The 20,430-nt window shown below is 50.5% G+C and overlaps 1 protein-coding gene across 4 annotated transcripts; it reads right to left on the minus strand.

Annotated features, from left to right (window-relative positions):
* Positions 1–231: 231 nt before the first annotated feature.
* LOC128143351 (centrosome-associated protein CEP250-like) lies at positions 232–19,974 on the minus strand. 4 transcript variants are annotated; one of them, XM_052790492.1, is made up of 18 exons: positions 19,828–19,974; positions 19,079–19,135; positions 18,288–18,370; positions 17,550–17,715; positions 16,699–16,805; positions 15,413–15,640; positions 14,197–14,341; positions 13,766–13,912; positions 13,348–13,578; positions 11,597–11,790; positions 9,236–9,363; positions 8,858–9,027; positions 7,862–8,041; positions 4,594–7,110; positions 3,672–3,827; positions 3,136–3,243; positions 2,918–2,968; positions 232–621 (listed from the first exon to the last, which is right to left on the minus strand). In XM_052790492.1, exons 1-18 carry the CDS (start codon positions 19,924–19,926, stop codon positions 430–432), a joined length of 4,959 nt encoding a protein of 1,652 aa, XP_052646452.1. In that variant the 5' UTR covers positions 19,927–19,974; the 3' UTR covers positions 232–429. The 4 variants fall into 4 exon arrangements, with proteins under 4 accessions (XP_052646452.1, XP_052646460.1, XP_052646442.1 ...); XM_052790500.1 differs by having other exon boundaries at positions 3,672–3,824; positions 4,594–7,113; XM_052790482.1 differs by having other exon boundaries at positions 4,594–7,113.
* Positions 19,975–20,430: the final 456 nt, after the last annotated feature.

Genomic DNA, 20,430 nt, shown 5'->3' on the forward strand with positions numbered 1-20,430 from the left:
AGGGAAGGGCTACGAACTCAAGAGGTTAAATCGTACAGCAGCTCGGAATAGCTTACTTGTGCAAGTGAAAAAAAGAGGGTAAGCTTTTCCTAAGCCACATACTTGCCTAGCCCTTGCTTTTTCCTACTAAAAAAGTGCAGTCCTGCAAAATCTCTTTTATTAAAAAAAAATTCTAGACAGCGCTGGCACTAGGCAATGCTTGCAAACATCAACAGAACAAATGTACCCCCGTTGAAAAAGTGCAGTCCCGCAAAATCTCTTTTATTAAAAAAAAAAAATTTTAAAATCGCTGTCGCTAGGAAATGCTTCCGGACGCAAACAGAACAGATGTACCCCCATTCCCCACAGCAAAACATAATACATTTCCGGGAAGGGCACAAGACCGGAACGCCGTGATGCTGCAGCTGCTCCTCTACAGGAAAAGAAGGTTCAGAGAGGCTGACCCAGCTTCCGAGTCTCTGCTTCCAGAACAGCAGCTTTGGGCTCCCTGACCACAGCTGCTAAGGAGCGAGACAGCTCTTGGTGAAGGTCTGACAGCTCCTGGCTGGTCTTGGCACAGCACTCAATATAGTCCTGCTTGTATTTTCGTTCTTGTGCCAGCTGCGTCTGCAGAAGGGACACCTGAAAGAGGCAAAAGGCCGAGCTCAGACAAGCCCACGCTCTTAGGACCATCCGTAGCTCCACAGATCCGGCTGTCGGGGAAGACGCACCCTCCAACTCCAGCCCTGACAAACACGTTGTCCTTGTGGAATGGGAACTAACAGGTTCCCAGAGCCACCCTGAACTGAGCTCAGATTACCGACAATTCCGAGTTTCTTTCTGGCATACCATTCACAGGTACAACACCGAGACATTACATGCCTATTAAAGAGGGAGGTTTCTACAGCATTTCGTAACCCAACCCTTTTTTTCAAAGGAGAGATTTGGCCTACTGCCACCTTAGTTCCACATGCTTTCTCCTCAGCAGGAGGACTGCTGCATACACAAGGTAGTGAAGAACCGTTCTGTTATGATCTAGTTTACAACCCTGACAGCTAGCACATGAAATGGGAGAAAACTCTCACTCTTCCTAACTTCAGAGCATTTCACAAATGAGCAGAGCATAATCTGATGAACAAAGCCCAGGAGGCAAATGAGCCTTAAAGGACTGCTGAGGCCTTCAAAATCCTCAAACTCTCATTATTTCCTGGCAACAGCGGGTTGTGCCTGCTGGGCTTTTTGGTGGGAGAGACCCAGCTGCTCTCACCTCCTGTCAGGTTGGCAGGGCAGCGCAGCCACAGCAGCTCGGGCGTGTTGCCCTCTGCCTGCTTTGGAGCGGAGGAGATGCCAGCACTGGGAGCAGCGCTCGGTGCTTTGCTGTTTCGGGGAGAACAGCTCAGGCTGGAGGTTCTCCTCTGTTTGCAAAGTGACATGTGCTTTGCCAAGGGCTCTGTTCCACATGGGAATGCCATCCCCAACCTCGAGCTAGGAGTACGAAAATATTCTTTCTTGGCAAAGGAACTCAAATAACAGAAGCAATTCCTAAAGGAGTTTTATGGCTTATGGAACCTGCTCCGTTTGAATTACAATACCAAGGTCTGCCAACGTAAAGCCAAAGCAGATAAAAAGAGGGACCCTGATCTGCTAAGCATCTAGAGCAGACTAGGTGGGAAACTCGGGCAGCCAGCTCCAGAAGGGGAATGCGAGGCGCTGAATCAGAAGCCGGTAGCGCGCGCGCACGTGCGCGCGGAAAGCAAGACGTCAGAGGGACTTCACAGCAAACGATACGCATAGGCTAGGGAACACCACCCCTGAAGAGAGGGACAGCTCTGACCTTCTCTCTGAAATAATAAGGGCACCTTTGTGCAACTGGGCTTGGAGGCCTCCCACGCTTTGGTAGGTAACCCAGAGGTATGCGTGGGAGAAGTGGCCATCTGCTGCTAAGAGCATCTCCCAGGAAGGGGGAGATCAAGTGCCAGTTCCGCTGTTTCCCAGACCCAGAGGAGTGCCCCAACTAGCCAGCTGAGGATGATTCTTTGAGCTGAGCACCTTCGTTTTCCTGCTGAACTGCTGGAGTAGGTCCACAGTGCAGGCAGACACAACAGTCACAGGGGGAAGGGGCTTCAATCCGTTATCTGTAGCAACAGAACTTCAGGCGCCGAGGCTTCCTGGCGAAAACACCCTTAAGGTGTAACTTGATGGCTTCAGCGGTATGCTCGGCTCACTTGCCAGAGCTGAGCACCGTGTACTTTACTCGCGTAAATCTTACAGGCATTTTGCCCTGAACACCTGCGAAGATTCACCTCCTCAGGGAGACCAGGGCGTACCAGAGCCATAAAAGCACGTGGAAGAGGAGTCTGGCGACTGCTGCTGCTGCCAGTGCCGCTGTCAAGGCATGCAATAGGGTTCAGGAGCTGGGATGTACATTCTTACACTGATAAAACAAGCGTCCACACTGTGCTTAGGTCTCCGACTCGGTCCGATACTGGGATCGTGATTAGCACGGCATAGCAATAGGAGACTAACGGTTGCCTGAAGGCTGTAAGCTCTGGCGCTGCCTCAGATCCCTGGAGCTCTGATAGAGTGCAAGCTCTACTGTTAGCGGAGTCAAGGGAAAATGGAAGCAGTCAACAAGATGAGTAAGACTCAAGGGGAACATCCTTAGAATCTTCTCTATATTCAGGCGAGTGCCAGTGCTCTGAATTTCCTCCAATCCCTCTCCCACCACGCCTGACCTCTAGGCAAGCCAGAGACTAGACCTAGGTGCATGATGTTGTTTGGCCATGGCCAACAGATGTGTCCGACTGACTGGGTATTTCCACTGCCTGGTGTACTCACTGCCTGACAACCAAACAAAACTCGGGCTGTAGCATCGTGCAAAGCTGTGCCCCTCAGTACAGCCACGGCAGCTTTTGACGAGAGCTTTCCTACTCCTCACCTGGTTCTGCAACTCAGCTAATCGACGACTGCAGCGAGCGTGAGACTCCTCCTGTGAAGAAAATGCAAGGATTTCCTTTTGGTCTCCAGTTTGGCCAGGGCCATGGTCTACGTTCCACTTCTCTTAGGTCTATACTGGGGGGCTGCTGCCACTGGGATTTGCCACTGTTCCTCTGTATGGGCAGACCCTCCTCCCACCAAGCAAGATTCTGTTCTCACCTGTCTAGAAGCAGCCATCTTGTGCTGGTCAGAGAGCGAAAATCCGCACGCATCTGGCAGCGACCGACCACTGTGATATCTCTTCAGTCTCCTCCGTTCACGTTCCACCTGCACGTTGGTGATAGGAGAAAGGGTCACAGAAACCTGCCACCAAACAAGGAGCAAAAGGAGCTCTGGACATCATGGCAAGGAGATTTCTGCTCAGAGGCTGTTAATTGCACCAGAGAATGCTGCGGGCAAAAAGCACTCGAAGGAGGCTATGGAAGAGAAAGAGCAAGAGGAAACAGTTCCTGACACAAGAGCGTCAAATGTGCCTGTATGGGGACACTGGGGCAAGAAGGGTGGGACCGGAGTGAATGCGCATTTGTGAAGGCAACGGGGTGCCAGAAGAGAGAGAAAATACAAAAGCGTGTGTCCACAGGGGGAAGTGGGAGAGGGAAGGAAACAAGCAGAGGACTCCAGAGTGCTGTCTGTGGAAATGTGGTGTGATCCAGCGGACCGTGAGGCTTTGCAGAGGCAGCGAAAGCCTGTTTTACCTGCTCGAGAGTCCTCCTGAGCTCAGCATTGAGTTGCTTCAGCTCTGCCTTCTCCAGTTCCAGCCTTGCAACTGCTCGCTGCAGACATTCCAGCTGCTGTGACAGGAGTCTCTTCTCCGAGAGCCATGATAGCTGCTCCCCTTCTGCAATAGCCTGCTGGGTATACAGAGAGGAGATTATGTGAGCCGGTGCCACATAAAGGTTAGGAGGGACAGAATCGACAAGTCGGGGAGAGTGACCGGACTCGGGAATGGACAGTGCCAAGTCCCTTCTGCTCCTCCTGGTTGACGGGCCAAAACAACACACTCTCTTCCTAGGGGCCCTCCTCCCGATCGCCGTGGGGAAATCCACACAGATTTGCCTTCCGGCCTTTTGGACTGCAGCACAAGTACATCCTGAATGCGCAATGAAGCCTTTCACCTCATCAGGCAACGGTACGAATGCCATTATTTTTAATACACTGGAAAAGCTGTACCTCAGAAATCTACATCTCTGAAAGCATCCTCTAAGCACTGTCAGCGTAGCTGCTGTGCAACCATCGTTACAAAATTCTACTGAGGTTAGTACCTTAGTTTGGTCAACTGTGCCCCTTCCTTTCCATGCCAAACCCCAACCACGACACGTTGGCTAAGCTTGCCTACCTAGGAGAGAACCAAGTATCCACCCCCAACTTTTGGACTTCATTTAATTCTAACGGCAAGCTCTGTAGTTCTTTCAGTAGTTCGGGGGCTGACAGAAAACATTTCAGCAGGTGAATGCCTTGAGCTACGCAGACAGGCAAGCCTGCTGGCTACAACCACAGTTTCTTTGGCCGAGCAGGTCATGTATTTATGGGACTATATATTCCCCTATCTTTACGGGCATCGTCATTAGAATCCTTTATTGACACTTTAGTTGACTGATGATCAGTCACACTGCCTACCTGATGATGAAACCGGTCCGTGTCCCTCTCCGAAACCGTACTCTGCAGGATGGCTATTTCTTCCCTCAGAGTCCCGTTGGCCATTTCACTCTTGGTAAGGGCAAGAGTCAGTGCTTGTGCCTTCTCTCTCCATTTGACTTCTCTGCTCTCGGTCTGCTTCAAAATAGCAATCGTGCGCTCCAATTCTTCCCCCTTGGCTTTCCGCTCATCCGCCAGTTGTTGGGTTAGCTCCTTCTGTCTTTGCAAGGAACGGTCTCTCTCCTGGAGAACTCGCCTCTTCTCTGCTTCCTCTTCCTCCCATTTCTGGAGTTTCTGGATTCGTCTCTGTAGGGTCTCCCCGCCATCCTTCCATCGCAAAGCTGATGTTAATTGCTTCAAGAGTTCACTCTGCCTCCTAAGCTCTTGTTCTCTCTCCGCCAGAGTCTTCTCTAAGTACCCGACTCTGTCTCTGTGGTTCTTGATCTCTTCGTCCTTCTTTGTCAGAGTCGGCTGAACATGCTGGAGATCTTCCCGAAGAGCTCTTACTTCCTCTTCTAACTCTTCTAGTTCACCTTCGGCCTTGGTCTCTCGTTCCGTCTCGTGCAAGGCTTCTTCCAGGAGCTTCTCTTGCTCTCTGCGATGCCTAACCTCTTCATTCTTCTTGGTTAGCCTAAGCTGGAGATTCTGCAAGGTCTTCAGTTCTTCTTCTTGGCGCTGGAGTTTTTGCATGAGAGTTTCATTGTCTTCTTCTCTCTTCCTCACCGCGTGCTCAAGCAGATCCACTTGCTGCTGGCATGATGTTAGCGCTACTTTCGTGCTTTCTTCACGAAGCCGGAACATGTTCATTTGCTCCGTCTGCCTGAGGAACTCCAAATGGTTCTCCTTCACGATTTGGCTCATTTTGTCTAGATCCTGCTCTAGACTCTTGGCCTGCTTGCCTTCTAACTCCTTCTGCTCTCGAAGCTCCTGGACGTGCTCTTGCAAAGACACTATCTCTTGATCTCTCGCTTCTAGAGAAGATTCAGCGTATTCTAGTTTTTGCAGTATAGCTTTGGTCTGCATCGCTGCCTCCTCCTTTTGCTGTTGAAGCTTAGAGATAGCCTCCTCCAGAACCTCTATCTTTTCCTCTCTTTCTTTCAGAGTCAGTTTTGTTGCTTGGAGATTTGTTTGCTCAGCTTCACGCTTTTCCTCCTTTTCCTTCCACGCCTCACATTGCTTTCTAAGGGATAACATTTCTTGTTCTTTTTCCTTTAGTGCCACTTGAAGCTGCTGCAGAATTTCCTTCTGCTGTTCAGAGTCTTGCTCTTGTTTTTGGAAGGTCTCAATCAGTTCCTTCTGAGATTCAATCATTAAATCCTTTTCTTTCAGTATTGCTGTTGTGTATTCTAAGTCTCTGTGCAAGACATTCATCTGTTCTTCTGTTTTTTCCGCAGAGCTCCTTGCTTGTTGCTTTTGGATGTCTAGGAGTCTGTCCTTTTCTTTTAAGGTTCCTAAGGTCTGCTCCAGTTGGTCACGGACAGTCCTTAACTGCATTTCCATGACTTCTTCAGCTTCCCGGATTTGCTTTTGTTGCGACTCAAGCTCTTGATCCTTTTCAGATAAAGAGAGGGTCATCTTTTCTAGTGTCCCACGAAGCTCCTGCAGGTAGCCCTCTTGCTGTTCCTTGTACTGCTGCAAGAGTCTTAACTGATCCCTTTGAGAATCACACTCGCGCTCTCTGTCCTTAAGAACTGCCCTCAGGTCTCCAAGGCTCGCGTGCAGAGATTTCACCTGTTCTCTCTCCATTTCCAGTGCTTGGATCTGCTGAGTCAGAGACAGAAGCTCCAAGTTCTTCTCCTTCAAGTTCCCTTTCATATGATCAAGATCCACCTGCAGATTTCTCACTTGTGATGCACCGTGTCGTTCTAGAATCATTATTTTCCCTTCCTGGAATTGGATCTCCCGGTCTCTCTCCTCCAGCTCTTTGCTCATCTTGCTGACAGCAGTCCTCTGCATTTCTCGCTGCTTCTCCAGCTCCCGTATCTGTTCTTGCTGGGATCCCACCTCCCGGTCTCTCTCCTCCAGCTCTTTGCTCATCTTGCTGACAGCAGTCCTCAGCATTTCTTGCTGCTTCTCCAGCTCCTGTATCTGTTCTTGCTGGGATTCAACCTTCTGTTTTTTCTCTGTTATGTCCTTGATAACCTCACTGAGAGTAGTTTCATGCGTTTCTTTCTGGTTTTCCAGCATTCTCATCTGTTGCTGGTACAACTTCATTTCTCCCTCCCTCTCTGACAGGATGGCAGTCATATGAGTGAGACTCTCCTGCAAAGCTTTTCCCTGTGCTGCCTCTTTTTGGAGCATCTGGATTTTCTCCCGCTGCGTTTCCACTTCCTCATTTTTGATTTTTAAGATAGACAATGTAGTTTGAAGTTCTTGTTCAAGGCAGCGATTCCTATCTGTTGCTGCATTTGCTCGGGTTTCGGAGCCTGTGACTGATTCCTGAAGAAGTTTTATCTCCCGTACCAGTTCTTCTTTAACTGCTCGCAGTCTGGCCCGTTCCTGCTGCAAAACAGTGACAAAGAGGTTCAATAATTCCACCTATGTATGTTTGCTTTTCGTACTAGATTTGAACTCCTGCTTCAGTGGCAGTCAGGGGCTGCCCCCTCCCTCCCTGCCTCTCGGGATGTTGTAAGACCTTTCCTGCGCCGCCCTTTCGGTTGCGTCTTTCCCAGCTTACTCGGCCAGTCCCGTCTTCCTTTTTGCCCTTCTCCGAACCTCTTCTAGCTCTAGCGTGTTCTTTTGGGGAGGAGCTGCCAGGACCGCAGCCAGGATTTAAAGTCCAGACTAACCACGATTTAGGCAGTGGCATGATGATGTTCTCTCTGATAGGGAGGGAGGAAGGGAAGATAGAACAACCCCAACATGGGATTTCCCGTTTTTGGGGTTGGGCGTTGGGGGTTTTTTTGGACCTCTGCTGTGTAGAGTTTTCATGGTACCATCCTCTAGAACCCCGCTGTGCCCTCTTGAAGGAGTAGCGGTCAGATCACAGACACAGTTACGGTGTTCATGTTCTCTTCAGGCTGCAACGCGCTTCCTGCCTTTCTTAAACCTACACTGTGGTAGCCTCTCGCTTTGCAGGCCCTGTCCCTCACGGCACAAAGGTCTCATGGCTGCCAAGGCATCGCTCCTCTTTACAAAGGGGTAGCTAAGAGACGCTTCTACCCAGACGGACAGTGTCCAGAGAAGCACTGCCAATAAGGAGCCCAGAAGAGTAAAAAAACCACACAAATTCTCCTTTCACAGTCTTTACCTCTTGCTTGGCATTCTCCACTCTCGTCCGTTCCTCCTCTTGTTGAGCTTGCATGGTAGCAACTCTCTGCTTCATATCAAACAGCTTCTTCTCGTGCTCCCTTTCTGTCTCCGCCTTCTCCTTTTCCCACTGCTCCAGCATCTCCTGTAGCTCTGAATGGTGCCCTTCCCGCTCGCTTGCCTGATGAGGGGAGAAAAAGACTTCAAGATGGAGTCCCAGCCAAGCTTCTCAAAAAAATGGGAAGCTTCATCCCTCCCACAAACCCCCACCTCAACAGCGCACAGTAGTGGCTTTGTGCCCTCCATAAATCATGTCCTATCAAGGAACTTAAAAGGAGGGTCAGCTGGTGGAAGAAGAGGAGATGTTACCTTCCCCTCTCTGGCGGCTGCCTGTTTCCTAGCACCTCTCGCCTACGGGATTTCTCTCTAGTCTCAGAGTCTCTATTTTCAAAGCTCAACTCCATTCTCATCGAGGAAAAGATGCAGATGGACTGCAGGGTGAGAAAGAGACCAGCACCCCCATGCCCTAGTCACAAGACGGGCCACGAACTCAAGTACCAGGAACAAGGGGCTGTTCCATCTGTTCTGTATGCTTTAAGCCCAAAGATAACACCTCTGTCAACCGTGAAAGGACAGAAAGAAAGGAACAAAGTTCCCACGACTGCAGTTGGCAGGAAAGTTAGGAGTCTACTTCATGGTAGACAGGAGTCTGGTAAGATCCTACCCCTTTACTGCCATGCTTTGGGTGGGGACCACCCAACCTTCTGCTCAACTCGTCTCAGGCCCACAGGGAATCCGTGGCTTGCATTTACTGTCCCGGCATAGTCCTGTAGGTCTTCACGTGCTTTCAAGTGCGAGCCGTTGGCTCTGCTGCCTGGCCTAGCAACGTGTGGCCTATGACAGACGCTTGCTGCCATCTCACACGCTCAGGCTATTATTCTTCTAAAGCCAGCCCACAAAGCTTGCCTGAAGAATTCAGAAGCATATTGTTTCCTACCAGGTCTTGCAGGAGCTTGTTTATTTCCACTTCGTGATCAGTTTCCCGAAGTCTGAGGGTATCGTTATACTGCTCTTCTGTCCGCAAGAGCAGTTGCGCCATGTTTGCCCGTTCCTGCTTCATGAGAGATCTCTCTGCTTCCAGCTCACATTGAAGGCACTTCACTTCCCCTGCAAACGTGACAAATGGCAAGATTCAGGGCCTACACAAACAGCGGTTCTGACTTCACTAACCTTCAGCCATTTGAATTTTTTCAGTGTAGGAGGGATCTGTCTCCAGCTCCTTCACTCCTTAGAAGCACTGCAGACAGAGAGCTATTTTTATACCATCCTCCCTAGGCAGGGGGATCACCAGAAACAAAGCACACGAGGCTCTCACCTTGTATCACCTCCTTGGCCTGCCTGACTGTGTGAAGTTGGATTTCAAGCTGACTCCTGGCGATCTCCAGCTGACATAAGCGCTGCTGAGCCTCAAGCAGGCTGGATTCCAGGGTCTCCTTCCCTGACCTACAAGACGCCAATACGGAGAGAAATGAGTTTCTTGCTCCTGACGCCCACAGGGAGTTAGTCCAGTGAGAACTGGTTCAAGATCCCTACCCCTCAGTACGGAAAATGGGTTGCATGGAAACTGGTATACAGAAGGCATATTTCTGCCGTTTAAAAGAGCAATGCAGGCCCCTCCGAGGGAAAGCCCAGGCTTTGCTTATGACCTAGCGTAACACAGAAAGCCCAGACGAATTTGATCTCCATAGCCAAATCTTAAATTGCTATTGTCTGATCTATGACACACGGGTAGCTGTGCTCACAAAGTCTGTGCCAGCAAGCAAAAGCCCAGCCTCTGCTCGCAGCCCTTTGCTCATCGTCACTTCCAGGTTGCTCTGCAGGGGCACAGAGTAAGAGTATCTCCCTGGCTGACTCGTGACTTTTTGATGCCGTTCGTAGTGTACGTACAGGGAGGTGATCTTCCAGACTCCCTATATTTCAAAGGGACTAAAGCAATACATCAGATGATATAGTAAAATCTCATGCTTGTAAGCAGCATCTGTGAGAAATCTGAACTAGATTTTATCTGAACAAGGACTACCTGAAAGGAGAGACAGGTAGCCTTCAGTTTAAACTCTTGGAAGTTCAAGAGAAAAACTTGCTACTTTTCTCTAAGCGTTGCTAACTAAGTAGGCAGTAGCCCAAATGACTTGCCGCTCTTTAAAATGGAAGTTGTAGTACTGCGGAGGCAAATTGTTACATCCATAGACTTCAACCAACTGCTGCGTATGACACACAGGATTCTGGAACCAGAAGCTGAAGTTGCCTCCCTGATCTAACACGGCGTCCTGCGTGCCAGGTTCCTACCATACACAGCACTGCCTCACTAGTACAGGCATGCAACCAGGATAACATCCTTCAGGGTAAAGGGGCACCCGAGTGGTACAACAATAAGACCCACAACAGTAGGATTTCACTGCTTTGATGGACGATGGAGGATGTCTCTTCAAGAAGGAGAACAAGCACATATTTCTGACTACGCCTATCTCTGGCAGTCCAAAGTAAATATGCTCCATTTTAAGGATAAATCAAAGTCAGTCTCTAAAACACAACAGAGAAGATAAGAATCCAAAACTGTGACGACAACAACAGGCTCTTGAGAACAACGTCTGGCAAGAATAGTTGCTACAGCCCAATAATTGACAGAACATAATTCAGCTGGATCAAATAAGAGGAGCTGGAGCTCAGAAGCAGCAGCAGCTCTCAAGAAACAGACTGAGTCAAAATGGTGTTTATCAGCCTTGCTAACAACATACTCTGGAGTGGTAAGGCGTAAAAGTCAAGAAGCATGACAAACGGTCTCTAATTTGTACAGCTCTGCAAGTTCAGGAGTCTTCTAAAAAAGACCTGAGAGGAGGACAAACATCTCGATACGTTGGGTAGTTTGGGGTTGGTTTTTTTTTAAAAGCAGAACTTGTCACGTGGGATCTTAGAAACCTGATCCAGCAGAAGGACAAAATCTTGTTCCTTCCCTGCATAAACTCCTCCATGATGTCTATCTCAAAACAGCACGTGGTAAGGAGTACCGGACCCAGACATCAATGATGGGCAACAATTCCCGCAGACTGGCGACCATTCAAAAGAGGCTTCCCTGCTGCTGGTGTAACCAACTCTAGGTCCTGCACCACAGGTAACAAGAGTTAGACTAGAAACAGTAGGCCCTCAAGATTTTCAGCACGAGCCTCTAGCTTCACCCTAAACGGCAGCGTCCTACTCGCAATGTCCGTACGTAGTAGCCTTGAATTCTGAAGATCCCACGTCAAACTACTTGATAAGGAAAGATCCAAGTTCAAACGCGCAGAACAAGAAACCAAAACCAGAGAGAAGCTTTGGGTTTCAGTAAACATCTGCATGGTTTAATTACTACTCAATGCAGAGCCAAGGTACCAGATACCGAGGAATTATGCTGGCTTGCTTTGGACTTCACACAGGAACGTGCAAGGGGGCATAAACATGAGCCCAAGGCTCAGGAGAGCTTTGTTAGCTTTAGCTGTCAGAAAAATAACCTTCAAACCATGCTGTACTGGTTTGGGTTTTTGGTTTTTTTTTTGCTCGAGATTCTTCCGTTTTCTGTCCATGGAAGGTGAAAACGGCTGAAAAGCATACAGGATGCAACGAATCCTCGTGTAATGATTATCACCTCTATAATTACAGACATTAAATAATCTCCTGCCTAGGGTCTCCCCCCTGCCTTTACCTGGCCTCTGCCAGCTGCTCTGCAAGGCCTCGTCTCTCCTGCTCCGTGGCTGCCAGTCGCACCTCTAGGGCAGCCTTCTCGTGCACCAGCAATTCCTTCTCTTTGGATACGTTGGCCAGTGCCTGCCCTTGGCGAGAGGACTCCTGCCGCAACTGCTCCAGACCACTGCTAGCTGACTCTTGCTGGCGGTGAACCTGAAAGCGGGACAAAATACAGTTAGAGTCCTTCCTCTGGAGTTCTGTGCAGAGCCAGCCAGTGCCACTTCTGAATCAGCTAGAGGAGAGAGAGCTCCGGTACTCTGGCCTGAAAGTTTAAGAGCATCTGCTTTATACCGCCCTAACACCCTGGGCTGCCAAAAGGCACTAGGGCTGTTAACCCGAAAGCGATGTGTAAGGCCCTACTGGGTTGCCTGGGACCAGACAGCCCCTTCAGGACAAACGTACACACCCCAGACTACACGTTTTCACGCAACAATACCACATCTTCCACAACTGCCACCTTGCAAACTAAAATTCTATCAGGATCTATTCCAGTGCTGGAAATTTTCAGGAAAGTTTGAGCAAAAGCAACTTTGCTCGCCGAATAAAGTGGACATACACGTGGTTTCTCCTCCTAGAAGAAGAAAAACCAACATCAAAGCGTCACCTTGTCGCAAAACACCACCACACACCTACTTCAGTGTGTACAGCAGTCGGATGCAATGAGGTGATCCTTGGCAGGGAAACAGCCCTTGTGGTGGGCAGTGTCATTTAGTGATTTACGGAAGTCTGGCTGGTGTGGCCAAAGAGATGGTAGACTCTATTTGGACAGTAGTTCATGTCAACAATACTGTTTACTTGTCTTACACAAACAAGTTGTCCAATAGACCTTGCTGGCATTCCAGCCTGAAGACTAACCGTGATTTTATAGCTTTCCTCTGCAGTATAATACCTCTGCTGGCTATTTGCCAAACAGACCACGTACTCCAAAACTAAGGCTGTCTAACAGAGAACAGACCATCAGAAACAAACAATTCTCCTCTCAAAGTTATCCCATAAGACCTAAGATTGTACATTATGAAACTGACACTGAAATGATGGCAAACTCCCTAGTCTCCTCCAGCGATACAATTCTCCCAAGCTCTTTTTCCACTCTACCAAAACCAGTTAGTCCAGAGTAAACAGTCTCCTGTGATCACCTCTTTCTCATCTTCTCCCTCAAAGCCTAAAGAGGATCTAGCAATTCAAAGCTGCGTGTATGTCGTAAAATACAGTTCCAACGATTTCAGGATGTCATTCCCGTTCTTAGCAGTACAAGACAGCAGACGCTGACTTGCCGCTTTGTCCCGCCCTCTAGGCCCCAACAAGCGGAGCTTGGAAAGTTGCAGACTTCACAACAAAAAGCATAAATAGAAACATGCAGCCCCGGGGGTTTTTGGCCTCAGAAAATGGGTGAGGAGCTTGCTTGTTTGCTTACAGGGTAAGGATTACGCAAGGCAAATCACCTCTCTGCAGCTTATCAAAAGCCAAAAAAGAGGCCAACACAGGCAGGTGGATTAAAGGAATCTGTAGAAGCAGAGGACAACTCAGAGAATTGCACAACAGCTCTGCGAGCCATCAACACATTTCCGGAAGGAAGTAAACAAAGCCGTCTGACCTCCAGCGCTACCAAGTGTCTCCTTGACAAAAACCACTGCAGAATCCAACAGATACAGCTTCACTGAGCCAAGCAGCCAAAAGCCCACCCAGAAAGCACCAGGTTTTTGGTCTCACCTGATTGAGTTTCTCTTGGGTTTCTGCCTTCTCCTCTGCCAGCATCCTCAGCTCTACCTGCAGCCCCTCCTGTTGCTCCTCTGCTTCCTTCAGCAGCTGCTCCAGGTGGGCTTTCTCTGCGCTCAGCGCCTCATTTGTTCTCTCCCACAAGTTCAGCTTCTCCTGGTCAGAGATCTTTGCTCTCTCCATCTCGTCCACTTTACCTGACAGAACGTCAAGCTCTTGCTCCAGCTACAATCACAGAAGCACAGAGGAAATAAAATAACAGTAAGATTTACTCTGTAGGAGCTTTGGCTTGGACAGAGAAAAGAGCAACGTTTCCATATTCAGACAGTCATACTGTCTGAAGGCAAGAAGTCTGAGAAGCAGCAGCAGCTGGAGACAAACACCTGGCAAGATCTTTGACAACTCTGCTCACCTGCAACACAAGTTTGTTCAGCTGCACTTTATCCAACGCAAGAGCTTCATTGATACTGCTCATGTTCGCTGCTGCAACGTGTAGATTGGCTATTTCAGCACTCAGCTTATTCTGAGCCCCTGTCAACTCTGCTACCGACTGCTCTGCCTGAAGAGACGAAAGAACAACATGACAACAAAGACAGGAAAATCCCTGACTTCAAGCAGCAACTCCAGATCCCCTGTCGTGTCTCTGACACACTCCCAGTTCAGCGTTCCCAACAAGCACGTGGGCACTAACTACACCAGAGAGCCTCTGTGGTCTGATCACCGTCTTCCAAGAAGGACAACAACATTGTCCCTGTCTTCTACTGCCAGAAACAGCATCTGTGGTGGTCTTGCTATCACAGCTGCCTCTCCCACAAGTGCTGCCTCGGAATAAGGTGACCATACCTTCTCCAGTGCCACGGTAAGCTCCTGTTTCTCTTGCTTCAGCAGATCCCTCTGAAGGTGCGATTCCTCCAGCATCTCTCTTGCGACCACCAACTCGCTCTGTAATAATGAATGTTCTCCTTCAAGTGCAGCTAAGTCCTTCGGTCTATGAGAAGGGGAAAGACAAACAAGTTTTTAACGTAAAAAACATTGTCCTTTCCAAAACCACGAGTATAGAATCATAGAATCATTTAGGTTGGAAAAGACCTTTGAGATCATCGAGTCCAACCGTAAACCTAACACTGCCAAGTCCACCACTAAACCGTGTCCCTAAGCACCACACTCCACAGGTCTTCGAAACACCTCCAGGGATGGTGGCTCAACCACTTCCCTGGGCAGCCCGTCCCAATGCTTGACAACCCTTTCGGTGAAGAAATTTTTCCTAAGATCCAATCTAAACCTCCCCTGGCACAACTTGAGGCCGTTTCCTCTCGTCCTATCACTTGTTACTCGGGAAAAGAGACCGACACCCACCTCGCTACAACCGCCTTTCAGGTAGCTAACAGCTTCCCGCCTGCTAGTTCTCTCTCTCCTCTTTCATACGTTGGACACAAGACTTTCCAAAGTTCTTCTTTGGGTAAGACAGACTTCTAAAGTCCACATTAATAGTCCCACAACTACTTTTGCCTTCAGCAGCGAACTGATGAAGGAGCTGGCAATCTATCTGGGGAGATGTGCATGAATTTCCCAAACTAATTATCACAGGATCACAGGATGCTTCAGGTTAGTACGTGTGATGTTGCAAAATGGCACTCCTTGCCCCAAAGGCCTTCTGCACTCAGTCTAGCGTGGAAACGGCAGTACGGAGGGGCTACATTGCATATGATGGTCCTGTGCAAATTCCTCCCAACTCCTTTAGCACAGCCCTGGGTAGCAAAAGGGCTGTACAAGAGACACAGCTCTCTTTACGCTGGTCTCCATTTCTCACCAAGAATCAGTTAATAGCAAAAACATTGTAATATGCCATCTCTTTTCCAGTCCTGCCTTACTCACAAGAGCTTCTGTCTGTCAGATGGTTTCTTCTATCCGTTCTGTTGAAGGCAATAGTTTGACTAGGGACAGGAACAAGGCTGTGCAGTATGGGTGCGTTTTAAACGTGAACACAGCCCACCCTATGAATCCAACAAGCACCCACAGAAGACAACGCTGCTAACAGCAAAGTTTAAAACACATTTACCTGTCCTGAAGCTCCTTCTTCTCCGGGTCCCCTTCGACTTGTAAGTGCATCACTGCCCAAGTCTTCTGGCTTATTTCCTGTTCCGCTTGCTGCTGTGCCTGATCCTTGAGGACAGGTCTACCCAGCGTAACGGATTCCCAGGGCCGTACGCCACAGTTTAGGTGGGAGCAGTTTACAAGTATAGATCCAGAAAGCCTCATTTGCTCTGCCTTCAGCTCTGACAAATCTCTGAAGAAGAATCAAGAAGGAGGTAACGTTCACACCACCATCTTTATCAGCTGACTCGCTTCCGAAGCACGGAATTGCGCAACAGGAAAAGCCGGCAGGAAAGACGACATCTTCGTTGGGGACGAATCACTCATCTGACACTTTGGGATCAGGACACATCTTGATCCTTGGGCAATGGGTCTATTTGATGGTTGAGGAATGAATCTCTTTTCTCCTCAGAGATAAGACGAAATGTATGGAACAGCCAGAAGGCTTCAGGAATTAACTAGCGGGTCAGGCATACTCTACGCATTAAGGAAAGCTTGTCACCAAATAAGGTAAACGGCTGACGGTAACCCAGAGTTTGAAATGGCATGCTGACACCAGAAGAATTTACTGTTAGGCTACGCTATTTTTCTCTGCACAGAAGGCAGCTGTGAGAAAGGAACCTCAGAGAGCCCAAGAACAGGAAAACAATCATAAAAGGGAGGGATCAAACTAAGCAAAATCAATTGGAGAAATGTAATAGCAGGGTAGAGAAGCTATTCTTTCTCTCAACAGTGTTGGTACAGGAATAAGCGGATGCAAACTGACCAGGATAAACGTAAGCTGGAAATGAGAAGGAAAAAATAAATATATATATATATATATATTCATGAATGATCTTTCCATCAGGAGCAGTGGGAAAGGAAAGCCAGTGAGATTTAAGGCAAATTTTAATCACTCTATAAAAGGGGACCGCCCCGCATGCTGCATGCATAGCTTTGGTGAGTCTCTTCCAACTCGTCCACATATGCCTGTGTCTGTGTTAATATGCCCAAACATCACCATAGTCAAGTTCACCTGTTCAGGGCCTCTGCACTGCTTATAGCCTGAGCCCCTCAGCTTTATCTGAAAACCAGCAGCAAACAAAATGCTTCTGAATATAGCCTAAGGCATGCTTAATGCCATCGCTTCGGACTGCCAAAGGAGAAATTGTATCTTTAGCCGCAGCTAGGGTAACATCAAGGCTCAAAAAGCAGCTGGGAAGGGAAGCTATGTTTTTTCTGCAACGAGATCTAGCCTTCACTTCTACTCACCGGTCAGTGGCAGTCTTCATTTCCAGGAAATGACAGCGGAAGGTTACCACCTGACGCCACAGGCTGAGTAGACGGCTGCGTTCACCCCTTAGGTAGCTGTCATAAAGCTAAACAGGCCAAGACAAAAAGAAATGCCAATTCAGCCTTCGCTGTCACTGTACAAGCCTTTCAGATAGGAGAGGGTACAACCGTCATCACCAGGTCTCCTTTAAGAACTATTCCAACGGGGGCGGGGGGGGGGCAGGCATCAAGGACTGAAGAGCCACCACAGAGGCATCCTCAGTAGACCTGCCACCTGACTGCAAAGAAGGGAACATCCACACTTCCCCTGCAGGAGCGGGTATCAACAAAGCAAACTGATCGCGATTCATCGTCTCGCCCTGCAGAGCTGTCTAACAGGCTCGGTGGAGGAAGACAAAAACAAGCCCCTCCGAGACCAGTGTCAGATTTGCTTACAACAGCCTATTGGTAAGGGAGGCCTGTCCTGTTCTTCTGTTGGCTACCCTGAATCCGAAAACACACAGACCTCTCTTTGGCCTCCACTGCTGTAGACAGAGATTTAGGAACTATTAAAACACAGACGAGCGTTCATGTGTCACTGCCCTACAGTGCCCAGCAACAGCAAGCATTTGCCTTTGAGAACGAGCAGTACGGTCACAGCACGCGGGCACCTTCCATCACCACAATTTGCTGACACTCCTCCATCTCACACCCCTGTCTTCTGCTCGTAAACACCAATACATCCTCAACAGTGCCACAACTTTCACACAGCAAGTTCTCCAGGCCAGAAATAAAACCCATTCTCATTCCACCCCGGCATCGCGTCTGACATTCCCGTCGCCCATCCTTACCTCACGTTCGCTGCGCCACTCACTCTCCTTCAATTCCAGCTCCTCCCGGGCCCTCATCCAATCCGCCGTCAGTTTTCCAACATCTTCTTTAAGGGCTGAATTAACCTCATTCGCTTCATCGAGGTGCTCCTGCAGGAGAGCGTTCACTTCTGCCAGATTCTCACACCTTGGAAAGGGAGAAACAGCAATGAGGTCACTGAACAACTGCTATCCACAAGCAGCACCCCCGTCATTTCCCAACTCCCTCAACGCTGACTTTGTTGTCAAACTGAGAGGCAGTAAAAGTGCTTGCTAGGATTAACTGAGATCTCTCTGTGATGGCGTACTCATTTGCTTCTCCTTGCTTTAAGCCTTCTACTTCCACCTACAATTGCGGTTTCCCCTTCAACTTTGATGATGCCCACAGTTCACGTCTTGCCTCCCCTTCGTGCTGTCTGATCACTGGATGCATCACCTTTCTCTAGCACTCTGCTGAGCCGCTCACCTACTGAACCACAGAATAATCTAGGCTGGAAAGGGACCTTTGGAAGTCACCCGGAATAACCCCCCGCTCAAAACAGAGACATTCAGCACACAACACTATTACTGCACCACAGAAAACAGACTGTGGACCTTTCTCCTTTCAAAGCAGCTTGCCCAGCTGCTCCCCTTGGGGAGACCAGGCAGCACTGACAGGTTTTCCCTCACTTCCACGAGCATCCAGGATACCAGGTACGAGGGAACGCTTCTTCCCTGTACCTTTGCTGCTCCTCTTCCACCTGAAGCAGTGCTTTCTCCAGGCTCTGGTCTTCTGTGGCTTCCCACCTGCCTGGAAGGGGTCCCTTCAGAAGAAAGGAAAAGTTTAGTCAAATTCTTGTCTTCCCTTCACTGCTGCTAGCATCCACCGCTTTCCGCTCCATTCGCTTGGGTAGCTCAGGAGCTCGTGGCTTCTTCCAGGCGTAACAGTGTCGTGACTATGGAGAGCAAGGGAGGTGCTCAACGCGAGTAGCTCTCCTCAGTCCCCCACCGTGGCACTCTCGCAGCTAGGTCTCCTTAGCTCACAACCGTGACTGCTCACTTCGACTTGAAGCCTGGGAATGCTCTCCTACTCTCCTACCCTCTGTTCTTCCTAGGTTTACTTTAGCCGTGAAGCAGAAAGAAAAGCACGTGGCCGTATGTTGAACGCCAGCATTCTTGCCTTCCAAAATGCCACGTTTCAACCCATTCTTTTTCAGAGACGGCCATATAACGTAACAGGCAGTGTGGCCCTCTCCTGAGCCCTAGGACAAAATGCTACGCCAGCAATAAAGCACTCTTTCTCAAAACTAAAATCCCCCTCCACAGGGTTTCCTGCACTGGCATTTCTGGGACCACTGGCTCCTCTAAGAATGGCAACTGCACAAAACACTCACAGGCAAACTTACAGCGCTGCTTTAAACCCTCAGGCAGCAAAATCTTGCTTCCCTCTGCCATTGCTTTGGGGAGCTTGCTTTGGCCTGCGTTAACGAATGCTACCTACACGGTCTTTACTTAGCAACCTGCACACTCACCCCTCCTGCTGCCAGCTGCTGCTCCAACTCTCGACACCGAGTCCGGTACTGCAGTACCTGGATGGAGACATAGAATGAAGATGAGCGAATGCAGCTTGCAACAGGCTCGGCTCCTCCTGCGTTAGCTTTTCTCCAAGTCTTTACAGCCCAAGCACAGCACGTTCCACAGCGCTGCCGATGCCGCCAACAAGAAGTCCTTACGATACAGGCAAGCTTCACTTTATCTCGTACTGAAGAAACTGAGACGGGGTTTCTTTTACACGTACTGCTACCTGCTCATCCTAAGAGCTGCCTGCCTCGGCCCGGGGCCGCCCCAAACCACCCCCGCCGGCTCGGCTCCTGCCTCTGGGACAGCCCCCTGCTAACGTGGCCCAACAAAGGCGCCTGCGAGCCGGGCATCTTTATTTCAGTACGGACAAGCCCTCACGAGAGGCTCGGCAGGGTGACAGCGGCAGGGCCAGGCGCCCAGCGGGCCGGGCCGGGCCGGGCCGGGCCGGGCCGGGCCGGGCGGAGGAGGGCGGCTCCCGGGGCCTCCCCCGAGCTGCGGGCTCGGCGCCGTCCCGCCCGCGGCAGCGCCGGGGAACGCCCCGGGGAGGGCCCCGCTGGGGCCGCGCCTTCGCCCCCCGACGTCGCCATCGCCGCCGCCGAGGCCCCTCTCAGCGCTGCGCGGGCGGCCCGGGCACCCCGGCCCCGCCACCGCGGCCCGTCCCCGGGCAGCTCCCCGCCGGGCCGGCGCCCCCGCTCCTCACCTTCGCCTGCAGCTTCCGCACCAGCACCGCTTGCCGGTGCTGCGCCTCCTGCGAGCTCTGCAGCCGGCGCCGCAGGGAGGCCTGGCTCCGCGCCGCCATGCCCCCGCTCTCCAGCCGGGCTCCGCCGCCTGACGGGCCCCGCGGCGGGGGCTGCTCCGCGGCCCTGCCCCGGCGGACCGCGCTCAGGCGCCTGCCAGAGGCGGGCGCAGCGGCTCACCCTGCCCGCCGGGCGCCGGGCGGGAGAGCCGGGCTCGCTCGGGGCCGCTCTGTGGCAGCGCTTCCCTTCTCCCTTCTCGCTTCTCCTCGCTGCTCGCTGAGGGTGCGGGGGAGAGGCCGCCCCGGCAGCCCTTCGCTCCAGCGCGTTCCGCTCAGAGACCGTTAAGGGCCCCGCAGAACGCTGGGGGCAAAAAGCGCTCCCGGTGCAGTCTGGGAGAGAAGGAGCGCGAGGAAAGCCCAGAGGGTCGGATGGCGGGGTCTGGGGCCACTGGGGCAAGAAGGGTGGGACCGCAGGGACGGTGGAAAAGGTCCATCGCCCAGGGAAGCCAACTGAAGAGCTGGAACTTTCTACGAAAAGCTCCAACTTCAGCCCCTGGAGCAGGAGTT

The sequence above is a fragment of the Harpia harpyja genome, chromosome 1 (assembly GCF_026419915.1).
Source record: "Harpia harpyja isolate bHarHar1 chromosome 1, bHarHar1 primary haplotype, whole genome shotgun sequence".
NCBI classification, from domain to species: domain Eukaryota; kingdom Metazoa; phylum Chordata; class Aves; order Accipitriformes; family Accipitridae; genus Harpia; species Harpia harpyja.